Source organism: Xyrauchen texanus, chromosome 29 (assembly GCF_025860055.1).
Source record: "Xyrauchen texanus isolate HMW12.3.18 chromosome 29, RBS_HiC_50CHRs, whole genome shotgun sequence".
In the NCBI taxonomy this organism is placed as follows: Eukaryota; Metazoa; Chordata; class Actinopteri; order Cypriniformes; family Catostomidae; genus Xyrauchen; species Xyrauchen texanus.
Window position 1 is genome coordinate 38,301,392 of NC_068304.1, and position 26,564 is coordinate 38,327,955.

Genomic DNA, 26,564 nt, shown 5'->3' on the forward strand with positions numbered 1-26,564 from the left:
GAAAATGCACTGATTTTGCAGATTATCCACACTATAATGCTGTTTTCTCCATTACCGCATACTTTGGAAAATGATGCCGTAAGGAAAGAGTTGCATTCATTAAAGCTGCCTTATTAAGCCTTTTTTAAATCTGTTAGTGTGGATGTGGCTTTAAAGGGGTCATGACAGTAGGAATCAAATTTTCCTTTATTTTTAAACACATAAGAGGTCATTGTACTATTAAAACATACTGTAAGTTTCAGAACTCAAAACCTTTTCCTCACTGCAAAAAGTGCATCTGTTGAAACCAAGCTGTCAAAACGACTCGTTCTCTACTTCCGCCACATTGTGATGTCACACTGTGTAGATATTTGCATCTGATCGCCATCACAACGAAACATCAAAACCTTCTTTACCTTATCACTTCTGTAGCCCCGCCCAGTAGTGGTGAGCAGTGAGAAAGCAGATCAATCAAGAGCAGAGAGCCAATCAGAAATGTGGGCGTTTACTGTGAAGTCTTAAAGGAGAAGCAGCACCAAAACAGAGCGTTTCTGACAGAAACAAACAACTCGTTCTTTACTTCCTCCACATTGTGATGTCACACGGTGTAGATATTTGCATCTGATCGCCTTCACATCAAAACCTACTTTACCTTATCACTTCTGAAGCTTCGCCCAGTAGTGGTGAGCAGTGAGAAAGCAGATCAATCAAGAGCAGAGAGCCAATCAGAAAAGTGGGTGTGTACTGTCAAGTCTTAAAGGAGAAGCAGCACCAAAACAGAGCGTTTCTGACAGAGGGTCAGAATGAGGGTGGAAAATGATGTTTTACAAACATATGACTGTTTTTCATGCCAAAAAAACTTTACTGATATTATAAGTGAACATTAAAATAATAATAATAATAATAATAATAAAAAAGGCATGTCATGACCCCTTTAAGGACAAAGTATACTTTGGTGTTCTTTGTGACGACACGTCTCATGCATGTTAAGCGTGAGGCAAATTTAGCAAACAAAATCCAGTCTTTTCTGATCATCTTCACATGCGTAGCGTTGACTGAAGATAAGCCTATCACGAAGCAGTCATAGTGCATATGAGTCAAACACCTCCGTACAGGCTCGCTGTATTAAAAATATAGTATCGAAAGGCCAAAGTGCTCTACTGTGCGTGAAGGTTTTGCCCTGTTTTTGATTATTATTGGCAATGTCAAGTGATTTTTTACTGTACTTACAAGGAAGACTTTGATAATATGGTTAAAAATTTGAATACTGAATGTTTTGAAATGAACGTTGCTACAAATTCAATATTTTATTAATTAAGCTCAATGGGCAGCATTTGAGGCATAATACTGAATACCACACAAAAAAAAGTTTCCTCTTTTTTTAAATATAAGCAAAAATTGTGGTTTCAGTGAGGCACTTACAATGGAAGTGAATGGGGGCCAATCTGTAAACATTAAAATACTCACTATTTCAAAACTATAGCCACAAGATATAAACAATATGTGTGTTAACATGATTTTAGTGTGATGAGATCGCTTACGAACCTTTTCTGTGTAAAGTTAAAGCCAATTTTACAAATTCATTGCCATGCTGATGTAACACTATAAACCTAAAACGACCGTAAATGCACAAGTTTTATAACATTTTTATACAATTATAAGCTTCACATTTCTGTTTAAACCATCCAAAATTTGTCCTCATTCACTTCAGTTGTGTGTGCCTCACTATAACCCCTAGTCTGCTTTTATTAAAGAAAAGGAGGGATGAGTAAAAAGTTTTTTTTTTGGTGGAAATCAACATTATACCACAGATGCTGTCAATTATGCTTAACTGAACCTGGAATATTCCTTTAAAATGAATGAAATAAATGTTGGAGTGTAGTTCTGGTCTGGATCATGACTCCAATCCTGACAAACGGAGACCAAGTCTTTGTCTCAGTCTTGTATAGAGCAGCTTTAATGAAATCAAAGTTCTCAGAACTAAACAAGAAACACAAATGCTGAAATGCAGAACGTGAGGGCGGAGAGGCAGAACTGTGCCTAAATAATTTACAAGGCCTGAGCAGTCAAACAAACATGCATTATGCAGAACAAACATAGCATTTATACATATGCAGCTCCGCTACGGCGAGTCGATGGCCTCCTCTCTGCTTAGAGCTGCGGTCTCTGTCGCTTCTCCAGAAAAAACTGCGGAATCAAATAAATGATCAGACAGGGAACATACTGCTATCAAATCCTGTCATCAACAACTTCCTCTCATTAGATCAGACCTGCATGCAGAGAGCACAGCTGGAGAGCACAGACTCGTATTAATACTTGTACATCATCTGGCTCATTAAAACAGAAGACAGCTGGAGCGAAGAACACAAACACTCAGCTACGATTGCATCCTGCACTTCATCTCACTTATTTATCTGCAGTTCACATTCGAAGGCTATGTTGGAAATGGCATACTACCTAGATATCTTTAAGAAAGTAGTATGCAGTATGTATCCTGTGCACAGTTTCATATACTTCTCAAATATTTGATACTGCTGTCAAAAACTCCAAGAACTGTTTTCTTAATTTATATCTTTGTTTTATAGTTTTTATTATTTCAATTGCTTGTAATTTGTCTCCTTTCTTTCTTTCTTCGTCATATAATTACTTTAACTTGTATAAATGTATACCAAAATGAAGGGAAATCTGTATCAATACCCAATCCTAACAGTTTAAAAATGTTCATTATTGCATATTGTTTCACATTATTATTATTATTATTATTATCATTTTTGATTTTTAGCCCCTTTTTTCCCAATTTTGGAATGCCCAACTCTCACTACTTAATAGGTCTTCGTGGTGGCCCGGTTGCTCACCTCAATCCAGCTTCTGAGACCGTCAATCCGCGCATCACATGACTCGTGCATGACACCGCGGAGACCCACAGCGTGTGGAGACTCATGCTACTCTCCGCGATCCACGCACAACTCGCCACGTGCCGCATTGAGAGCGAGAACCACTAATCACGACCACAAGGAGGTTATTGCATATGACTCTACCCTCCCTAGCAACCGGGCCAATTTGGTTGCTTAGGAGACCTGGCTGGAGTCACTCAGCACGCCCTGGATTCGAACTTGCGACTCCAGTGGTGGCAGTCAGTGCCAAAGCTCGCTGAGATAAGTATGCAGTAAACAATGTGTAGTATGCATCCACACTACACATGCACAGCCATGCACAAAATCTTACCCTCCTGATGCTGGCGAAGGCTGGACCAAAGCTAGTTTGCGTCTGTATGCTGGATCGGATCCAATCTGGAAGTTTCTGCAGCGTGCCTGTTCGGGCGTAACGATGGTCGCACAGCACAATACATGCGTAATCACCACGGTGACGGATTGCACGACCTGCATCGGGTAAGAAGTCAAAAAACGAGTGAGTCACTGACCTTTAGTCTGTTTTATCATGTATTACACACCTTAAAGACTGTTCCATCTCTTTTTAAAATAAAAATGGCATTTGTTTGCACTATTTTTAACACATAGGGATATTTGTTTTCACCCAAAAATAAAACTTATGAGTTATTTACTCGCTCCCGTTGTTCCAAACCCATTTAAAAGGAGAAATTTGGCAGAATGTTTAGTGGCTCAAGCTAACAAAGTAAAAGTGAATGGTGACTGACACTAACATTCTGCCTAACATCACTTTTTGTGTTCCACAGACAGAATAAAGTCAAAAGTGTTTGGAAAACATGAGTAATTGGGTGAGTAATTGATGACAGAATTGCCATTTTTGGGTGAACCATTTCAGATTTCAGTACTAGGCCCCACCTACCAATAGATTGATTGACAGCTTTCATGCACAGACTCTCAATCAGGGCCTTCCCAGGACTTTTACCATCTACATGAGGCTGTGACAGGAGCAGAGAGACACACAGATTTACTGATGGTACTTTTGTTTCCGGCAGTTCTCATCTATAGCGTCCTTTATGAAGTCTCACCATGTGCTTGTCCAGGTAAGACATCTTCTCTTGCAGCTCTGGTGACTTTATGTTGGGATACGGCATTCCAACCATAACGACACATCTGAACACATGCAAGAGCTTTACATTTCATTCAAAGATTAAACGGGAACATGCTTCCATGGGAGTAATTTGATACAAGCCCTTTATAGACTGGCTATGTTCGGAATGGAGTATTTGCGCTACTACGCAATGTACACTTTCTTTTTTATAAATGATGAAATTAAAATATTACTTCCAGTCAAGTTAAGCACATCTTTTCATTTGTCTACTAACAATGTGCGTACATGTATCACAGGAGATTTATGACATTTTAGTAAATTTTTCGGTCATTTTTGCACATCTCAAATTCTGAATTAATAGAATTCTGTCATGGAAATTGTGGTGAAACTTTTTCAAAATAAAATGTCCAACTAAGGCTAAATTCATAGCTAACATTTTATGTTAGTATTTAATTATTTAACATTAAATAATATTTTCATACTTTTTGCATAATTTGGACAAATTGCAGCTTGATTGGAAATGACGCCCAATAAAAATATTTTGCTCACGAGTTACATTTACCTTGAATTTTCTTCTCAAGCACGCTCTTCACTTTTGGAAAAATGATGGAAATAATTTTCTAACAATAAATATTGAAATGGTTTGTTCATTTACATTTTTGTTTAGATTATCACTGTAGTTTTAATCATAGTCATTTGTATTTTTAAAATTGATTTTCATAATTAAATATTGAAGGTCTGGTACAAGACAAAAACAGTCAAATCCATGGATGAATGGTCTGCACTTATATAGCACCTTTTTAACCTTAGCGGTATTTAAAGTGCTTTACACTGCGTATCGTTCACCCATTCACACACCAATGAAGGAAGAGCTGCCATGCAAGGCGCTAGCCTGCCATTGGGAGCAACTTGGGGTTCAGTGTCTTGTCCAAGGACACTTCAGCGTGTGGAGTCATGTGGGCCGGGAATCGAACCACCAACCCTGCGATTAGTGACCAACCCGCTCTACCACCGGAGCCAGCTGCTTATACATAAAGGCATTTGAAAAGTAGCAAAAAAATAAATTATTAAAGGGGTAGTTCACCCAAAAATGAAATAGTGTGTATGGGTGTGTATGACTTACTTTCTTCAGCAGAACACATTTGAAGAAAAATAGAAAATATATCAGCTCAGCAGGTCCTTAAAATGGAAGTGGATGGTGATCAGACTTTTGAAGCTCCAAAAATCACAGACAGTCAGAATAAACATCATCCATACCACTCCAGCGGTTAAATTAATGTCTTCTAAGAATCTTCGAGTAAAGATCAATATTTAAGTACATTTTTAACCAAAATTGCTAATATATTTATCATTGCTTCTGGTCAGCAGAAGTATTACGTTTGCGTCGAGAGTTTCGATCACGCGGTCTCTCATGTGACATATTCGTGTTGACATGGTACAGATGTAATCTCATGTTCTTCTCTCTGTTGAGACATCCAGGATAAGCACACAAACGCACCATTGTGAGTAAAGAAACCGATAAATACAGATCTAAACCAAAACCAATGAAGTTTCTGAACAGAGTTCCTCCTAATCAGTTGAAAACAGGGCTGCCCTTCCATGCGTGTTGCACGTGCCTCAGTTCTCGCATGTCTCACGTGTCAAAGTGATTATGTAACACATGCATACCGCTGCTGACCGGAAGCATGATTTAGAGTTAAAAAGCACTTAAATATTGAGCTTTTTTTACACCAAATGCGATCTTCAGTAATCATCGTATGGATGACGTTTATGCTGACTGTCTGTGATTTTTAGAACTTCAAAATTCACCATCCACTGCTTTTTAAGGGCCGACTGAGCAGAGATATTTTTCTGTTTTTCTTCAAATGTGTTCTGCTGAAGAGAGTCATACACACCTGAGATATCATGAGGTTGAGTAAATAATGAGAGAATTTTCATTTCACAGCTTTACATGCCATAAGACCTTCTTATAGCAAAAAGAAAAAAAATTGTAATGTTCGTTTTTATAAAATGTGACGAGGAGTGTGTGGCCGGCCCGTGATGGTGCACGGCCACCACTGAATCCACTGATCAGTGGGAGAGCGAGATAAAGGGAAGCCGGAGGCAACAGTTAGAGAGAAAGATGCACGTGCTGCTGTTTTAAGTTCATTGGTGCTGAAAGTGCGTACTCCAGGTAGGGAAGGAGGTATTGCCCCAAGTGAAGTAGTCCAAGTACCTCGGGGTCTTGTTCACGAGTGAGGGGACAATGGAGCGGGAGGTTGGCTGGAGAATCGGGGCAGCTGGGGCGGTATTGCACTCGCTCTATCGCACCGTTGTCACGAAAAGAGAGCTGAGCCAGAAGGCAAAGCTCTCGATCGACCGGTCAATTTTCATTCCTACCCTCACCTATGGTCATGAAGGCTGGGTCATGACTGAAAGAACTAGGTCACGAGTACAAGCGGCCGAAATGTGTTTCCTCAGAAGGGTGGCGGGCTTCTCCCTTAGAGATAGGGTGAGGAGCTCAGTCATCCGTGAGGAGCTCGGAGTAGAGCCGCTGCTCCTTTGCGTCAAAAGGAGTCAGTTGAGGTGGTTTGGGCATCTGGTAAGGATTCCCCCTGGCCGCCTCCCTAGGGAGGTGTTTCAGGCACGTCCAGCTGGGAGGAGGCCTCGGGGAAGACCCAGGATTAGGTGGAGAGATTACATCTCCACACTGGCCTGGGAACACCTCGGGGTCCCCCAGTCAGAGCTGGTTAATGTGGCTCGGGATAGGGAAGTTTGGGGCCCCCTGCTGGAGCTGCTGCCCCCGCGACCCGACTTCGGATAAGCGGTTGAGGATAGATGGATGGATGGTTGGTACTGAAACCCGGGAGGGAGGAGGGATTCGTTGTTGGGGAGTCTTCGACGCTGCCATCCGCCAGGGGAGCAGCCGCGGCTGGCCACCGAGAGCTGGATTAACTGCTGCCGTCCACTGAAGCAGGAGAGGAGCGGGTCTGACCGCCAGGGGCACGAGGATTTGCTGCCATCCGAAGGGGGAGGAACGAGCTGGCATCAGCCCGGGGTGTGGAGGAGCGTTTGAGGACCGGGCGACAGTGCGTCCGGCAGCCGGCTCTTCTCTCTCTCTCTCTCCTCTCTCTGCTCACCCTTTCCCGCTCCCAACCCCTCCCCTCGTCTCTCCCCCAGGTTCACAGGAGATGGGTGGACCACCGGCTGACGGTACAGCCATAAGGGCAGCGTCTCCCCTCCAGAGTTGAGGGGGGTGGGGTCAGACTGGTGGCACTTAGGCCTGAATCGGGTGGGGGAGGAGTGTGACGAGGAGGAGGGCGTGGCCAGCCCGTGATTAGTGCACGGCCGCCACTGAATCAGCTGATCAGCGGGAGAGCCGGAGGCACCAGTTCGAGAGAGTCGCACGCAGCCTGTTGTTTTAAGTTAATTTATATAGTTAAAGTTTATGTTGACTGTTCACCCAGTTCCCGCCTCCTCCTTGCCCTTTGTTTAACTGTTACAGTATGCTACTTGGAAAATAGTGATGGCCTTGCTAACCTGCCCAGGTCGTCTGAGAAATTAATTCCTTCACTCATTTTTCCTCCAACAACAGAGAAAAGCAGCGCCCCCGACTGGCCACTTCCAGCATTAATGTTGCGCTGAAGGGAAGAAAATTCATCATTCTACAATGTAAAATGATTTACTGTACATTTCCTGCTTTATAATATGTAAAATGCAATTGTACACCGTATACATTTTTGTGTTACTATTAAATCTATACAATAAGTACATATGCACTAACAAACCTGTATACTCTTGGAGTAGTCACTGAGCACTTGCTCAACTTGACTGGCTTTTTTCGGCTCCTGGAATATCTGAAACGCACAAAAAGCATCTGAACTCCAACTGCAAATGCATCTAACATAGCTTCCACAAATTATGAGCTAACTTTGAGTAAATAAAGGCAAAAGGGGAGTGTCTATGTTTGTGAACCTTTTTCTTAGACTGTAAGCGCTGCAGGACTCCAGTGCTCTCCCAATGTCCCAGAATTCTCTTTTCATATTCGTAGGAGGGGAAGAAACAGACCACACCCCCCGGCACGACATTACACAGGTTGGACAAAACACGGCCCGTCTCTTCCATCTAATGCAAGTCAACACATACAGTTATAAATCTCATCACACTGACAATACGTTATTGGAATCACTACAGCTGATTATGCAGTGATGAGATGAACTTAAAGGTGAAGCATTTTTTTTCCAATGTTAAAGGGAACAAAAATTCTCTCATCATTTACTCACCCTCATGCCATCCCAGATGTGTATGACTTTTTCTTCTTCAGAACACAAAGGAAGATAAAGGCAGCATAAAATGAATCCTTACGAATTCAGTGGTTTAATCCATGTCTTCAGAAGCGATATGATAGGGGAGGGTGAGAAAAGGATACATTTATAAGTCCTTTTTTACTATCAATCTTCAATTCCACATTCTTCTTTTGTTTTTAAGCAATTTGCGTTCATCGTGTATATCACCCCCTACTGGTCGGGCAGGTCAAAGGTGGAGATTTATAGTAAAAAAGGACTTAAATATTGATCTGTTTCTCACCCACACCTATCTGAAGACATGGATTAAACCACTGGAGTCTTATGGATTACTTCTATGCTGCCTTTAAGTGATTTTATTGAAAGTTCTGGTCACCATTCACTTGCATTGTGTGGAGCAACAGAGCTGATATATTCTTCTAAACAAATCTTCATTTGTGTTAAACAGAAGAGGGTTGGGAGGGCATGAAAGTGAGTAAATTGCATTTTTGGGTAAACAAATGAATTTCTCCCCAGATTAATATGCAAAATAAGCCTTTCGTGTATTTTGTGTTAACGCCTGGCTCAAACAATGGCATGAGTAGGAATGGGAATTGGAAAGAATTTAACGCTCATTAACCGTTCCATTAATGTTTATTTTCACCCCTTTTCTTGCCAATTTGGAATGCCCATTTCCCAATGCGCTCTAAGTCTTTGTGGTGGCATAGTGGCTCAGTTGCATCATATCACGTGGCTTGTTGAGCCTATTACAGCGGAGACATCGCATGTGTGGAGGCTTCGCACTATTCTCCGCGGCATCCGCACACAACACACCCCATGAGAGCGAGAACTACATTATAGTGACCACGAGGAGGTTACCCCATGTGACTCTACTCACCCTAGCAACCAGGCCAATCTGGTTGCTTGGAGTCACTCAGCACGCCCTGGATTTGAACTTGCGACTCAAGGGGAGGTAGTCAGCGCCTTCACTCGCTGAGCTACCCAGGCCTCCCATTAACGTTTTAAACTTTTGAGAATTATTTAGAAATAAGAAATGCAAGTGGTGTGAGAGAATGAGACAGAGCCTGAAAACGAGAGCCTGAAAATGCAACCCTTTGTGTGGGAAACCTGTTTGGAAACAGGAATACTTTTTGCAACTCCGTTTGTTGCTGCTGCTAGTAGTGCAGAGATTACACACCCCACCTTTAGTTTCCATTTCCACTGGCATAACATGCAGAACATTCTTTCTGCTTGCTAATTAAATCATAAAAAAATGTAGGCTATTATTATGCGTATTATGTTGCAATTATATGAAATTCGTTTTTTTGTTGAGCTTGCACTGGGCCATCTGTGAAATTTTTGGTTTGTGTGTGTGTGTGTGTGTGTGTCTGTGTTTTACCATCTGTGGTGTGTCCCTAGTTTGAAAAGTGAACTCCAACTGTTGTCCTGAGGGGCCAGCGCAGAGGACTATGGGTAGGATGTTCTCAGGGGGTATGACATGACCTGAAGGCATTATACGACTGTTACACATCATAAACAACATTGCTAAAAGTGGCAGAAAGAAATGCGCAATGTATGCATAATATCTCAAACTCACCACATGAGAATTCTAAAATCCGGTCTTCCGTGACCCCAGCTGAAAACAAAAGCTGCTCTTTAAAATCTGTAACCTGCAACCCAGTTATACAAACTCAGTATTACACAGCATTCTACACATACAGTTTATTTAAGGTTATGTAACTGGGGCAGCTGTGTCACTATATCTATTATATCTGTGTCCATGTCCACTAATGGTTCTCTCTGTGTTTGTGTAAGCTAACAGGCTGCATGGTTCCCCCGGCGATGATCACGGCCCTGCACTCCTGGACAACCTGTGCAAAGTGAACTGCAGAGTTCAGCAAGAGAAACTTCAGACTGCTCTGGGACAGACATGCTAAAGAGAGACAGGAACGAGACGGATTTATGTGTGAGAGAATTTCAAAAGGCACATGCATGTATGCATATGTGCACTCTCAAACTCCACTAACCCTGCGTTTGCATCACGACTCGTCCATCTTTGTTGGCATTAGTGAGGGCAAATAGGAAACTCTCCACCAGCATCATTGGTGAAGCCATGACGGGTCTGTCCTCTACTGCCACCTGCTGTTCTGCAAGATCTAAAACATCAAGTACATTGTTACATTTGTTTACATTTTTGCTACATGCTAGGTTGTTGTGGGTGGTTGCCAGGGAGTTGCTACGCTAAGGTGTTCGGAATTAATATAAATTAACATTTGAAATGTTATTTAAAGGATTGTACTTGTAGGTTTGTTCTGCAGCGTCTGAAGGAAACGTCCTAGTCCTTCAATACGACGATTCTCTTTGTTTTTAGAGCTGCAGTGTGTGTTTACACCGCTGCCTTCATATTTCTCCACAAATCCACACAGCTACACACAGGACACAGAGCATCAGTGTGTGTATGTTTTCACGTTTTAAAACAGAGTTATAAATGTGTCCGTCTACTCACCTTCCTGCTGATCATACTCTTCTCAAAATATTTCTGAACCTTAGAAAGACAAACGGATTAAACTGTACTAAGAATAAGCCTGATTGATATTACACTGACGTCATTTAAATTGCTTGATTTGTATTAGTACACATCAGAAATGAGTTTTTATTTCCAGAATGCGCTGATGTCGTGCTTGTAGTACCTTAAAAAGGTTTATGTTATCAACTTGAGCCTTAAACAGGAAGTCGTTGATAGTCAGCAGCTCACTTCCTGATGTGTGAGTATTTCAAAACAAAATATTTTCAGAGAAATAGTCAATGTTGAAGGAAACACAACAAGCAGCAGTGAAGTTTCTTATGATGAGTGTGTTTGTGTGTGGGGTTGTGTTTGTTTACCTGGCTGACAGGACTGCATGTTTGGATTCTGACCCACTTTACCTGTTAAAATAACACAACAGCAATAAATCAGTGCGAAGATACGGAGGCCCAGATGTGCACAACACTGAAATTTACAAAGGAAATTAATTTATTTGTGTTGTGCTTTAATTTATTTGTGTTGTGGCTTAATTTATTTGTGTTGTGGCTTAATGTCGTGGCTTAATTTATTTGTGTTGTGGCTTAATTTATTTGTGTTGTGGCTTCATTTATCTGTGTTGTGGCTTAATTTATCTGTGTTGTGGCTTAATTTATTTGTGTTGTGGCTTCATTTATTTGTGTTGTGGCTTCATTTATCTGTGTTGTGGCTTAATTTATTTGCGTCGTGGCTTAATTTATTTGCGTCGTGCTTTAATTTATTTGCGTCGTGGCTTAATTTATTTGCGTCGTGGCTTAATTTATTTGCGTCGTGGCTTAATTTATTTGCGTCGTGGCTTAATTTATTTGTGTTGTGCTTTCATTTATCTGTGTTGTGGCTTAATTTATCTGTGTTGTGGCTTAATTTATCTGTGTTGTGGCTTAATTTATTTGCGTTGTGGCTTAATTTATTTGGTGGCTTAATTTATTTGCGTTGTGCTTTAATTTATTTGCGTTGTGCTTTAATTTATCTGCGTCGTGGCTTAATTTATTTGTGTCGTGGCTTAATTTATTTGCGTCGTGGCTTAATTTATTTGCGTCGTGCTTTAATTTATTTGCGTCGTGGCTTAATTTATTTGCGTCGTGCTTTATTTTATTTGCGTCGTGGCTTAATTTATTTGCGTTGTGGCTTTATTTTATTTGCGTTGTGGCTTAATTTATTTGTGTTGTGCTTTTATTTTATTTGTGTCGTGGCTTAATTTATTTGTGCTGTGGCTTAATTTATTTGTGTTGTGCTTTATTTTATTTGCGTTGTGGCTTAATTTATTTGCGTTGTGGCTTAATTTATTTGCGTTGTGCTTTAATTTATTTAGTGTCGTGGCTTAATTTATTTGCGTTGTGCTTTTATTTTATTTAGTGTTGTGGCTTAATTTATTTGTGTTGTGCTTTATTTTATTCTGTGTTGTGGCTTAATTTATTTGCGTCGTGGCTTAATTTATTTGCGTCGTGGCTTAATTTATTTGCGTCGTGGCTTAATTTATTTGCGTCGTGCTTTATTTTATTTGCGTCGTGGCTTAATTTATTTGCGTCGTGGCTTAATTTATTTGCGTCGTGCTTTATTTTATTTGCGTCGTGGCTTAATTTATTTGCGTCGTGGCTTAATTTATTTGCGTTGTGCTTTAATTTATTTGCGTCGTGGCTTAATTTATCTGTGTTGTGGCTTAATTTATTTGCATTGTGGCTTAATTTATTTGTGTTGTGCTTTCATTTATTTGTGTTGTGGCTTAATTTACTTGTGTTGTGCTTTAATTTGTGTTGTGGCAGGTTGTTGTGTGTTGTGCACCTCTGGGTCACCGTACGAAGATGACGAATCGCACAAATACAAAACAATCTCACACACATCTGACCTCCAAGTGTGCGCGCAAGCCCCTCCAACACAAAGAGGATCTGTTTGATGTACATCAGATTCTTGGCTTTCAATCGACTTCTGCAGGAGACACACAATGCCATTTATACCAATACATGAACACAATAATAGCTAATGAATATACAAAAATAAACCGTTGCTATACATTTTTAAAACTTGTGTTTTATTTTTCGGAGGATGTATTTTTTACCTGTAGCGCTCAGAGTACTGGGAGAGCTGTGAATGAGCCCTGCAGAGCTAAAAAAAACGAAACATTCGTAAGTAAACCTGAGTGACAGTGTGTATAATGAGTTCTAGTCGGTTTGCGTATGTGTGTACCTGTGCTCCGCTAATTTCTACGCTGTGTATGGCTGAGATTGTGTCAGTCAGATTATGAGCCTCATCTATAATTACAATCTGATCCTTTAGTTTGATCCCGGATGCTTTACGAGTGGACGCATGGAGCAAAGACTGATAGGGCAACACCACCACCTATAATCAAGAGAGAGAGAGAAGGGCAAAAACGACAACAGATTTAGAGTTTGTGTTTGAGCGAGAATGCGATTCCCAGGTCAGAGATCTGCATTTTTTTTTAGTCACCACGTCAGGTTAAAAGAAAGAAAAAGCATCTCAAGACACCTGCATTCTGTTCTCTTAGAGCATTTAGAGGTTCTAGAATGATAGATTGACCGATATATTTAACCAGTATTTACAGAAAACATCCGGAAAGTATTCACAGCGCTTCACTTTTTCCACATTTTGTTATGTTACAGCCTTATTCCAAAATGGATTAAATTCATAATTTTCCTAAAAATTCTACAAACAATACCCCATAATGACAATGTGAAAGAAGTTTGTTTGAAATCATTGCAAATTTACTAAAAATAAAAAACGAATCACATGTACATAAGTATTCACAGCCTTTGCCATGACACTCAAAATTGAGCTCAGGTGCTTCCTGTTTCCACTGATCATCCTTGAGATGTTTCTACAACTTGATTGGAGTCCACCTGTGGTAAATTCAGTTGATTGGACATGATTTGGAAAGGCACACACCTGCCTATATAAGGTCCCACAGTTAACAGTGCATGTCAGAGCACAAACCAAGCCATGAAGTCCAAGGTATTATCTGAAGACCACCGAGACAGGATTACATCGATGCACAGATCTGGGGAAGGGTACAGAAAAATGTCTGCCGCATTGAAGGTCCCAATGAGCACAGTGGCCTCCATCATCCGTAAATAGAAGTTTGGAACCACCAGGACTCTTCCTAGAGCTGGCCGCCCGGACAAACTGAGTGATTGGGGAAAAGGGCCTTAGTCAGGGAGGTGACCAAGAACCCGATGGTCACTCTGACAGAGCTCCAGCATTTCTCTGTGGAGAGAGGAGAACCTTCCAGAAGAACAACCATCTCTGCAGCACTCCACCAATCAGGCCTGTATGGTAGAGTGGCCAGACGGAAGCCACTCCTCAGTAAGAGTCTCATGACAGCCCACCTGGAGTTTGCCAAAAGGCACCTGAAGGACTCTCAGACCATGAGAAACTAAATTCTCTGGTTTGATGAAACAAATATTGAACTCTTTGGCCTGAACGGCAAGCGTCATGTCTGGAGGAAACCAGGGACCGCTCATCACCTGGCCAATACCATCCCTACAGTGAAGCATGGTGGTGGCAGCATCATGCTGTGGGGATGTTTTTCAGCGGCAGGAATTGGGAAACTAGTCAGGATCAAGGGAAAGATGAATGCAGCAATGTACAGAGACATCCTTGATGAAAACCTGCTCCAGAGCACTCTGGACCTCAGACGGGGATGAAGGTTCATCTTCCAACAGGACAACGACCCTAAGCACACAGCCAAGATAACAAAGGAGTGGCTACGGGACAACTCTGTGCATGTCCTTGAGTGGCCCAGCCAGAGCCCAGACTTGAACCCGATTGAACATCTCTGGAGAGATCTGAAAATGGCTGTGCTTACATAGGTGTGAATCTTCACTGGCCTCGCAATTCCAATAGATCACGGTTCAAAGGGTAACGATTCGATTATAAAACGGTTCTTGATGCATCTTGTCCTTCAATATCTTTATCTTTTCAGTTTCTTCAAAATAATTTTTTTTACTATTTTTTCCCTTTCAGCTTTTTATTTAACAGCTGTATTAAAAATCAGAATGAGTCACATGACATAAACTGGCCTTTTACATTCATTATGAGCTGTGAACAAAACATGGGGCATCCACAAGATTAAATAAATGCTTCTATAGTTTAAAAGATTATCTCAGTTTTTAAGTTTCTTTCTTTAAAACCTTAAAAATTCTTAAAAGCACAAAAAATGTTTGGTTCTCCATCAAAACACACTGAATACTATTTAATTATTATTTAAAATGAATCTATGCCATGCTATTCATTTTCATTTTTAAGCACAAATGGAAGTTGCTGGTCCAGGATGAGAGATATATCTGCTTCTATGAGAGCGCATCTGTCAGCTTCACCTGTCCTCACCTGCACAGGTGATAGTAAAGCAGTTTAAATAGCGCAGTTGTTGCTTCAGAAATTGATCAAGCGTCCTGTATGCACTGTTCTATCAGTTTGCTCTACGAGTAGAATATAAAACCTTTATCATCAGGTGTGCGCACTGTCCTGACAATGAGTTTTCACGATGAGTGAAATTTTTTTTTTAATGAAAACATCACCAACATCTCCCGAACCGCTACCTCTAAATTATTTTCGAACCGCTACCTCTAAATTATTATTGTGTGCACATCTGTGTAATTATGGGTGCAAGCTCATCTTTCATGTTGTTTGTTGGCTTCTTATCATGAACGAACTCTCCCGTTGCGTTGTGCATGTGTAAGAATTTCGGGATCGTAGTTTCATTCGGGCACAAATGGTCATGTGTTTGATGCAGCTGGTCTGCAAATAGTCATGTTTGTGCAGTGTGCACTTGACTTTAGTGTATGCACTTATCTCGCGTCTTTGTTTCCACATCTGTCTTTGGCGTGCACCACTGCTCTGCCGTGATTTAAACTAAACTCCGAATCGATTCTGAATCGTTTGTGTATGAATCGCGATGCATCACTGAAACCATTTTTTCTGACAACTCTAGTTATTTGTACATCCTGAAATGTAGTTTTATAATGTTGTGGAGGGCTTGCGTGTTCTCTCCCAATTGAGTTTCAAATATGGCTGCATTCGAGGGCTGCACGATGTTAGCCAATCAGAACAGTGGGCGTTTACAACTGAAGTTACATTGAAGGAGCCGCTGCAGCCAAAACCGAGCGTTTGAGACAGAGGGCCACAGACAAGGCGGAAAATCACAATTTATTACTAAACTATGGCAGCATTGGTGCAAAAACACTTACATTATCAGTGGACCTCATGAGCCCTTTAAAACTGAACGAGTACTCGATTAATCAAGCACAGCAGAGGAAATCTCGAAAATGTACATTCGCTATAGACAATTCTAAGATTTTTAAGATTTGATCAATCTCTGCGACATTTCCAGGCCTAGAAATCATCATTTAAAAATGTCCAGGATTTCCAGGGGTCCCTGATATAAAACAAATGTAACTAACATTGTAAAGACAGCAATATAAATTGTCTCATCAACTTTTAAAAGGGAGAAAGCACCCCCCTTTTTTTATTTTTGTTCACATCAAATAACACGTGTCCCATGAAACTCTACAGTATGTTGCCACAAATTAATCTGTCACTTAGTTGAAGCTAGCCAAATTCGACAGATGCCAACATGGATGTTTGTTTATTAAATATGGGTTCAAGGGTAACAAAGATAAACATAGTTTGTGCTGACCAATATGTGTTTTGTGCAGTGAATTATTGGCTGCCGAGAGCATGAAACCTTCTAAATTCAAGAAGTACTCAATAACTTATTGTTGGGCCTATGCGGTACATGCATTGCAATGTTACATTTTAAAGAAATGTTAGTTTGCTTCTGTCCTGTGTTGGGTCGCCACTTGTGACCAATGCACAATCTGGGAGTTAAAGCAAAAGTTCAAAACCTACTTATCTAAGGTGTGTGTGTGTGTGTGTGTGTGTGTGTGTGAGTGTGTGTGTGTGTGTGTGTGTGTGAGAGTGTGTTTATGTGAGCGTGTATTTATCACTTTGTGGGGACCAAATGTCCCCATAAGGATAGTAAAACCCGAAATGTTTGACCTTGTGGGGACATTTTGTCGGTCCCCATGAGGAAAACAGCTTATAAATCATACTAAATTATGTTTTTTGAAAATGTAAAAATGCAGAAAGTTTTCTGTGAGGGTTAGGTTTAGGGGTAGGGTTAGGTTTAGGGGATAGAATATAAAGTTTGTACAGTATAAAAACCATTATGTCTATGGAAAGTCCCCATAAAACATGGAAACACAACATCTGTGTATGTGTGTGTGTGTGTGTGTGAGTATGCGCACCTGAGCTGCTGGTATGGCCAAGCGTGTGCTGTAATAGGGGCATGTGTGTTTGTCCCGCCCATGCTGTAGGAGCTGTTCCACGTCTCGGACCTTCACCAGCACCTCGTCCCTCATTGACATCAAATTCTCAAAACCCGAGAAGGCGCACGTCGCCTTGGCAACACCACGACGGCGCTTCGGCTCAGAGTCTGCCTCCTTGTCTCGTTTCTCTGTAATTGTGTGAAACACGTACACATCATTATGCTGAATCTATTTATGTCGGTCTCTCCTGATCTGTATCAATCTGTCATTTAAATCAGCAACAACGCTGTGTTTAAATTGGCATTGTTTGTGTTTCTCACCGTGTTTGTTTTTCTGCATTTCCAAACAGCGATCATTCATCATTTGGACGTTTCCTAGCCGCACGACCTCTGGATTAATGCACAGGTTCTGAAAAGGGCAAAATGAAACGGGTATGACATCATCTGTTTTGCCTTTCATGCATGCATCAATGTGTTCTTGAAAACTGGCCAAAGGCGAGAAAGACTTTTAATATTAGTGCTCATTCAGAGGGTTAGGGATTTAAATGAACCCTTAACATCAAGTCGTGCAAGACTCATCCTGCATTGTTTGTGTCACAGACATCAATGATACAGTATGTCAAATCATGCAGCTTGTTGAGGGGAGATGTGCTATTAATTTTCAAAGCGATTAGTGAAGTCTAAGCAGAAGTATACTTCGAAAATGCCCTGCATAGCCATAGCTCTTCTAATGGCAGTAAAAGTACTGCAGAGTACCTGTAAGTGCTTTTAACTTATATGGCACTTTTCCACTGCACGTTACGGTTCGACTCGCCTCAACTCGACTCACTTTACTTTTCTGAGCTTGCATTTCCACTGCAGTTTAGTGCCCCTCAACGTGGGTGGGATTATACGCTGATCGTCACAGTTGCGCCGCCTCTAATGCCGTGACATCATCTTAAACATGACACAAAACAATAAACAATAACACAACCACTAGCTGTTAGCTACTAGCTCATTGTGCTGCATAAAGCAGTTGTTACATGGTGATTTTACACAAGTGTAACAGTTAAACTGACCCGGTTGTTTTAGAAGCTTCCAGTAGCTGGTCAAGTAAATAAAGTGAAGCTTTCAAGTGGAGTATAGAGTTAACGTAACAAAACGTGTCATCCTCCATCATGGCTGAGTCCAGGGCACACTCCCTCTCATTGCTCGCCGGTCTAGATAGCGTCCATTTGGTCGAACCACTTCCACTTTTCCTTGATGGTTCTGTAGTCACTGAAGTTTTTTTACTTTTCCCTACACCGTTGGTAGGTCCGGTGGTAGCAGTGTGCAGCCAACAGCTGAGACACTTCCTGAGAGACTTTTTCTTTTCGCTCATCGCTGATGAGTGAACCGTCTGCATCTCGTTTATTGACCACGGCGTGGCATGGTGGTTTTGCGCGTAGCCATTTCTTTTTTCACAATTCGAAATTTGCATGAACAAATGATACTGTTATCGCTGTTGCTAACTTTAAAACTAGCGGGTTGATGTCACTTGTCGGAAATCCAGTGACGGTGCTAGTGACGATTGTCCCTGACCAATCAGTGAGCTGCAGGATTTTGACGTCACATTCAGTATCGGCTCGGCTCGTTTGGAACCTCGACCGAGGTGGTACTAAAAAAAGTACCAGGTACCAGGTACTGTCCACAGTGGAATCCCCAAAAAAGCGAGCTGAGTTGAGTCAAGTTGTACTGTGCAGTGGAAAATCCCCATTTTTGGGGGGTTTTCCATTGTGGATAGTGGAACCGCAACATGCAGTGTAAGAGTACCATATGCGAGCTGAGTCGAGTTGTACCGTGCAGTGGAAAAGGTCCAATAGTGATACTGCAATCACACACTCTAACAAACAACTCGTTGGCTGTACTTGATTCAGTCATGGACAGTGGTTCCACAAGTTTGAAATGAGTTTCCTAAATTAAAATAAATAACAGTGTAGAAAATAAATTTTAGTGATGTGCTAGCTAATGATAAAAAAATGTTAGCATGCTAAATACATGCTGGTCGGAAGCACTTCTGAACGCAACTTTGTCGCTATGCTATGGTTCGCACGAATCGCAACCGCAATTACTTGATGAATATAGCAATATGTAGAATACTCAAAATTATTTGGTGCTCCACTCATCAGCATGATTAGGGCTGAAACGATTAGTCGACGTTATCGACAACAAAAAATTGTCGACAAAAAGTTTAGTTGTCTAATAGTCGTTTGATCTAATTTAATGTAACATGAGATCACTTTAAACTCTGATGATGATGCCAGAGCAGCGCTGCAGCTCACACCTGACTGAGGAGAGGAAGAATTACAGATGCACTCTAAACTTTCACAGATTCAGGTGATGTAGATCACAAAGTATGAGGGAATTATAATGCAAAAATACAGAACCACTCTCGTTGTGGAATAAGTGGAACTGGAGCTGACGCTCCGCTGAAGCAAAACTTGCGTGTCGAGCGTCTTTAAAGGAAACACCCCAGCGTTACATCTTTAATGCAGTTATATTTAATGCGTTATAGCTTTATTAAAGTTCAAATAATATGGAAGCAGATCATGTAAATTACTACAAAGTCCGAAACTGCATTTCTCTATGCAGTCAGCGCATCTTCTATGAGTTGTGTGAATGTCCCGATCTAAGGGGGATAGATTGAATCTGCACACGGCTGATGAACACTCGGTCACGGGACGCTCGTCTCTCAAGCGCACACGCTTAATGCAGCTAGATTATAACGTGATGACTCAAGACTTTTTGAATCATAATATATGTCACTGTGTTTTTCTTATCGTGTAAAAAATTGCCAATACGCAGCTTTATTAATAAGAGAGAGTTTGTTTTTTTGGTGAGTTAAAGATGGATTGAAGCGAACAGAAAGGTGAGAGAGGAAGTCTTCACCCCATTATACACTGAAATAATATACGTTTATGATTTGATTTTGTTTTGTCTTGTTTTCCAATATAAATATGTAAAACTTTTAAAACAACGTAATTTTTTTTTAGCAGTTTTACTGCAGAAGAACAATTTTTTATCTGAGAATGTTGAATACAATATGAAAAATACAATTATTTGAAAATATAAAAACAATCCTTAAAAAAAAAAAAAAGATGCATTCACCTGAGAAGTAACATGTAAGATATTTAGACTTGCTTTTAGAGAATAAATCTTGAATATAAGTATATTCAGTCTTTACTGCACTAGCAGAATTATAACAAAGTAAAAAATACACTTACTGTATGTTTAATATACATTCTCTTAAAGCAACTCTAAATATCTTATATGTATCTTGTTTGAAGACATTTTTAAATGGAAAACAAGACAAAAACACTTGATAACAATAGGATTTTTTTGCAGTGAATTTCTTTCCTGAATTAAACTGAATAAAAAGTATTTTTTCCCCCTTCAATTCGGTGAATGTCATTTAGAGGTATTTTTAAAAGATTATTTTCCCCCTCTTTATTGTTAGTAAGCACGTTTAAGTTAACGTTTTAAGTCGGGGCACAAGCAGAATAATCGGTTAAGATTGATTAATCGTTGCAATAGTCGAATAATCGTTAGATTAATCGATTGTCAAAATAATCATTAGTTGCAGCCCTAACCATAATGGTAGGCTAATCCTCAAAACTACAAAACAAAAATTCTTCTAAATTTCAACATGGCTAACATCCCCATTTATATTCATCATGCACAAAGACATACAATAATAACATATAGTTTTTAACATTTACTCTCCCCGTCGAGTCCCACGCAAAGCATGCTGGGAATTAGAAATCCTCTAGTTTCAGTTAACTCTTTCCCCGCCAAACACGGAATTTTCCGGGTTTTATGAAAAAACGCTTCCCCGCCAAACACAGAATTTTCCGGGTATCCGTGTTTTAGGTGGTATACAGTAAGGAAGACCCGCACGCATGTTTTGTATCCGTGTTTTAGGTGGTATACGGTAAGGAAGACCCGCACGCATGTTTTGTATCCGTGTTTTAGGTGGTATACGGTAAGGAAGACCCGCACGCATGTTTTGTATCCGTGTTTTAGGTGGTATACGGTAAGGAAGACCCGCACGCATGTTTTGAAAGAGTACGCAACTCTTTGATCAAAGAAACAGACTGCGATCATCTCAAATGTGAAGTGGAACACCATACTAATACTAAAGCACTTGTTTGATAAAAATGCCTTTTTCTCAGCTTTTTGTCCGAAATGTTGTTTTTGACAAAACCTACCTCTGTTCAAGTGGCAATAAAAAAAGAACAAAATTGTTTTTTTTTTGCCTAAAAGCAGAGGCTCAGATCTTTATTTTGATATATAGCATCTTCATATATTCATGGAAGAAAATATTCTGCGGGCCATTAAAGTTTAGCGAAAATCGTCAAAAACCCTGGCGGTGGCTGGCAACTTTTTTTAAAAACGCTGGCGGGGAAAGAGTTAACCAAACAAAATTATATGAATAAGAATGAGTAATATGAACATGGGAGGATAGGGAAAGTTTTTTTTTTATTTTTTGAGTGCAAGAACAAATTAGTCTGCATGCTTACCTGTCTGGAGCCCAGACTAACCAAACGAACCGTGGCCCCATATGGACTCTTCTGCACCTCGTGCACAAACTGGGCCAGCTGAGAGTGGGTTCGGCTACAGTAATAAATCTAAAGACATGCATAATACACATTAAACATGCACAAACACCTTGCAGCTCACTGAAACAGGGTGGAAAGAGTTGCACCTTGGTGACATGATCCTCCTCCAGATCTTCATCATCGTCATCATCACACAGACTGAGAAGGGTACAGTATATGAGATTAGAAGGATGAAAGACACACCCACCCACAGAATTATTTATTCAAAAACACAATCAATACCTGCTCTTGGGCGTGGCCTCTTCATCACTCTCATATTCTGCTACAATAAGCCCCTCCTCCTCTGGATCATGTGCTTCTGGCTCCACCCCCTCTTTGCTGAGCTGCAGCAACTTTACAGTCTCTTCATCTTCAGTGGCCTGTTGAGACACATAAGATTTATATATATATATATACATATACACACACACCAATCAGCCACAATATTAAAACCACCTGCCCAATATCGAGTAGGTCCCCCTCGTGCCACCAAAACAGTAACAATATTATATATATAATATTAAATAAGCAATGATGTGCGAGAAGGTGTTCTACATTGTACATTTTGTCTGCAACAACTCCCGTTGTTACTATTTTCACAATATAGCTTTTATAAAATAACGACTACATACTGCTGCACAATTAATCAAAAACTAATTGAGATTACGATTACGGCTGCCACGATTATGTAATCATGAAAACTGACGATTACAGCGTTGAGTATTATAACCAATCACTGACATGTCCGATGAGCAATGAAACGGCAATATCCAATCAGAGCTGCTTAGATTAATCCTCCGTCCTATCAGTAATGACAACTGATACTAATGTGCAAGTTTTAAACCGTCTGAATGCCCAGATGCTTGCTTTATGTTCTTAAGCTGCATACACACTGCCAGAGACATTGCGCGTGACAGCGACTCCATCCCATTCATTTTCAGTGAGAGCAAAGCGACTTCCGGCGACAAGAGCTGTCGCGACCATTGGTGACTAGATGTGGGCGTGTCCAGCGACGCGACAAAGTTGAGACAAGTTCAACTTTATTCAAATGAAGAGCGACTAACGGAAGCGACAGCCAATAGGAGAGAAGACGGGAGAGCTCACGTGATCCTTCTCTCTCTCTCTCTCTCTCAGCTCCTGCAGTAACGGAAAGATGGATGAAAGGCTAATTCTTGCTGTTAGCAATTTTCCAGTGCTCTATGATATAGATATGGTATATCCAGCCGCAGCTCTTGCACCAGCCGGTGGTACTCGCCGTGCTGACTCAGAGATTTAATGGTTTTGTGGACCCAGACAGACCGGCGTTTGCGTTTTCGCCCTGCAGATAAAAAGCCGCTATGGCAAACAGCACGCCTTGTTTCTCGTTCATCTTTGATATAAAGCATTTTATGTACTGATTCCATTTATATTTAGTCGTTTCCCTCCAAAATGTTTGCTTTTAGCGCCATGAAAAGCGATTTGCTGTCAAGAGCAATGGAATGGCATCCGTGAATGTCATTTATAAACGTTACTAGGCAACCAGTAGTGGTACGCCCACTAGTGACTTCACCGCCAGCCACTGGCGACCTGCAGCGACAAAGTCTCTGTCAGTGTGTACACAGCTTTACTCTATTCGCGATGCACACAAAAATGTAATACTTTAGAAACATCATCTGACACACGAAAATAAGCTGTAGAACAAGAGCGAAAAGCACTTTGTAAATATTTGGATTCATTGAATATAGCACCGCTCGCTTTGAACGTAGATGTTAAATACACTGCAAATGAGCAACACGACAAATCTAAAACGCTCCCGATCCAATCACGGCACAGACGCGGTGTAAATAATTGATTTATTATGCTGATTAGACCGCTTTGTTTTCAATGAAAGCATTCGTGAGAGTGCATAACATTGTGCGGCACGTCTTGAGCTCACGTTGAAATGCAGATCCCAAACAGGGTAAACCTGCATTGAGCGACCGCAGTCATTGTAATGAGTTCTGTGTACAATTTATCAATGTAATTACGTTTACATTACATTTACATTTATGCATTTGGCAGACGCTTTTATCCAAAGCGACTTACAGTGCACTTATTACAGGGACAATCCCCCCCGGAGCAACCTGGAGTTAAGTGCCTTGCTCAAGGACACAATGGTGGTGGCTGTGGGGATCGAACCAGCAACCTTCTGATTACCAGTCATTGTTATCACGCCTGCTCTAATAAGACCCATTTGCCACGCAGCTGGTTCACGAATCGCACAAACTCCGAATGCAAATGCCTGTTTTTAATTTCCAAAAGGGCAACCGCTGAGGCCAAAAATGATCTAACGATGATCTTACATGAACAAGATCACCATTGAAGATCTAACGGGATGAATGGTCCCCTGTCCCGCCACCAAAGGTCTTACTGGACGCAGAAACTTGGTCGATTTAAATCAGCTGTTAATACGTTTCATTATTGAATATTTACCGTACGTGGACTAATAATTTAATAATTATTCAATACCACAGATATAATTTACGATAGTTTTGATTTACCTTAACTTACAATACAATGCTTTAAAGATGCTTAAAAGTAACTAGAGCGCAGCTCATATCCACCATTGAAATCTGCTACTCTGATGTCAAATAAACTGCTAGAAGATATAGTCCCAAATACACAACACTTATAAGCAAGCTCAAAGACTCACTTTTCTCTTCATAGTATATCGGAGCTGGGCGTTGTGTCTTATCATCTCCAGCCTTTCCTCTCTCCTTTTCCTTTTCAGCTCCTCATCCTAAATCAAAGCGTGGAGAATTAATAAACCTCTTACAAACACATGACTTGTTTTGAATGATCTTGAATGTTCTGTACAAAAGTCCCTAAGAGCTCTTCTACCTTTAACTTGTTCACCATGTCTCTCTCGGCTTTCTTCTGCACAAACTCTGACACCCAGTCTGGCTCTGATGGCTTGGTGGCATTGTTCCCGTCCATTACAGCTTCCGTCTGTTTTTCCGGTCCTTCAGTCTCACCATTCAGAAGTCTGGCTGCCTCCTGTTTCTTCTTCTCTTCATAGTCTCTCAGCCATGTCAGTGCACCACAAATAAGACTCAAAGACTTACCCTGAAAAGATCAATACAAGTTAATCTATGACATGCACTCGATTACCTCAGAAAATTATCGGACTCGTGTCTCAGTTTGTAAAAACAAGCCAAAACTGTGTTTCCAGTAATGCTCGTACAATAGAAGTCTATGGGTCTAAATTTTCTATTTTAAATAAATATTCTGTGATTCAATACAAGTCACGCTCTTTCGAAAGCATTTGTGGTATAATGTTGTTTAACTCAAAAAATAATTTTGACTCCCTTCTTTTCTTAAAAAAAAAAGCCCAAAAATCGAGGATACATTGAGGCACTTACAATGCAAGTGAATGGGGCCGATTTTGGGAGGGTTTAAAAGCAGAAATTAAGCTTATCATTTTATAAAAGCACTTCCATTAATTCCTCTGTCAGAACTGGTGCATTACTTGAGCTGTGTCCAAATCATCGCTTATTTGGAAGGAAGTTGTAAAATTGGATATAACTTTAATACATTACTATGTTATACTTTTGATACAGTGAGTATTTAAATGTTTATGGATTTGGCCCCATTCACTTACATTGTAAGTGCCCTCTGGTGGGCGGGGGTTGCTTCCCCCTTCGGCATATCGAAGTGCCATTTTGTGGCCCATTCTGCATAACGTGGTGGATCATTTCAGTCCCGGTTCTCCCAACGGCCAGTCCACCCCTGATCGGCCCCAAAGTGTCAGCCCACCGGGAAAATGTCCGGTCTGCCAGATTACCAATCCAGCCCTGCATTTCTGCATTTAAACCTTTGGGAATGTCTTGCCCTATAAACTTCCATTCAGTGTTGGGTGTAATGCATTACTAAGTAATTAATTAGTGTTTCATTGGGAAAAAGTAAGGGATTACTCTTAATTTTTCAGTCATTTAATTACAGTTACTTCTTACGTAATTGCATTAAATACTGTATAGACGCTAGAACAATTCTATATAAAACAATTGCGAATTTAAAATAAAAATGTAACGTCTAATGTTAAAATGTACGTTTTTTTTTTTTATTTAACGCCGCCCCCTTAAATTCTATGGCCAGCTCATGAATAATTTATTTGATTGTATAGGGTATAGGATTTATTTGAAAGAATTAAAAGAACAGTTTCATGTCTATCTTTGTATTTTTCATCCGGTCGAGGTTGAGCAGGGTTTTAGAAAGTAATAAGTAATGCAATTACTTTTAAGACAAGGTAATTAGTACGGTAATCTAGAGGATGTAATTAATACTAATAGTTAGTAATTAATAAAAAAAAAAAATTAAGAGTAAAGTACAGTTCTGTAAATGCGATTGTTTGTTTTTACTAAGTCTAAGGTAATTCTCAGGTAATCGGCAGCATTTCTTATATACTAAACGTTTCTTAAAATATGAGGGTTGATTAAGTGATTTAGTCTGATCTGCACAATACTGACCGTTCCAGTGGGACTCTCAAATATACCGACTTTCCCCTGATCCAGAGCAGAGTACAGGGTCTCCATGAAGCTCTCCTGGATCGTATAGGGCTGGAACGGGAAAGGAAACCGACCATTCTTGCTGTCCATGATATAAAAACCAGAATCAGTCAGAATCCTACACAGAGACCAAACATAACATCAACGGAACCGTTGAGCTTTCAGTTCTTATCTTGATCGGCCTGTATTTGCGGACAATTCCACTGAGATCCAAAATGACTGTAAATATACTGAAGGGATGTAACGCTACCACATGTTATTCCAAATCACGAAAAAATCGTTATGACCATGTACACTTCCTCAAACAATCGCGCCAGTCTTCCCCCTCAGCCAATGGAAACGAAGCAA

General features: G+C 40.5%; 1 protein-coding gene across 1 annotated transcript; it reads right to left on the reverse strand.

The window, feature by feature from the left end:
• Positions 1-15: 15 nt before the first annotated feature.
• On the reverse strand, positions 16-26,500 carry ddx11 (DEAD/H (Asp-Glu-Ala-Asp/His) box helicase 11). The gene is made up of 26 exons (XM_052097745.1): positions 26,178-26,500; positions 24,553-24,777; positions 24,365-24,451; positions 21,937-22,073; positions 21,801-21,852; positions 21,616-21,723; positions 17,399-17,486; positions 17,058-17,266; positions 12,982-13,134; positions 12,854-12,900; positions 12,644-12,723; positions 11,121-11,162; positions 10,928-10,995; positions 10,744-10,782; positions 10,537-10,663; positions 10,265-10,393; positions 10,058-10,170; positions 9,835-9,907; positions 9,637-9,740; positions 7,930-8,079; positions 7,743-7,811; positions 7,495-7,595; positions 3,953-4,037; positions 3,787-3,862; positions 3,205-3,359; positions 16-2,166 (listed from the first exon to the last, which is right to left on the reverse strand). The coding sequence occupies exons 1-26, from the start codon at positions 26,304-26,306 to the stop codon at positions 2,131-2,133; spliced, it is 2,682 nt and encodes an 893-aa protein (XP_051953705.1). The 5' UTR covers positions 26,307-26,500; the 3' UTR covers positions 16-2,130.
• Between the last annotated feature and the right edge of the window lie 64 nt (positions 26,501-26,564).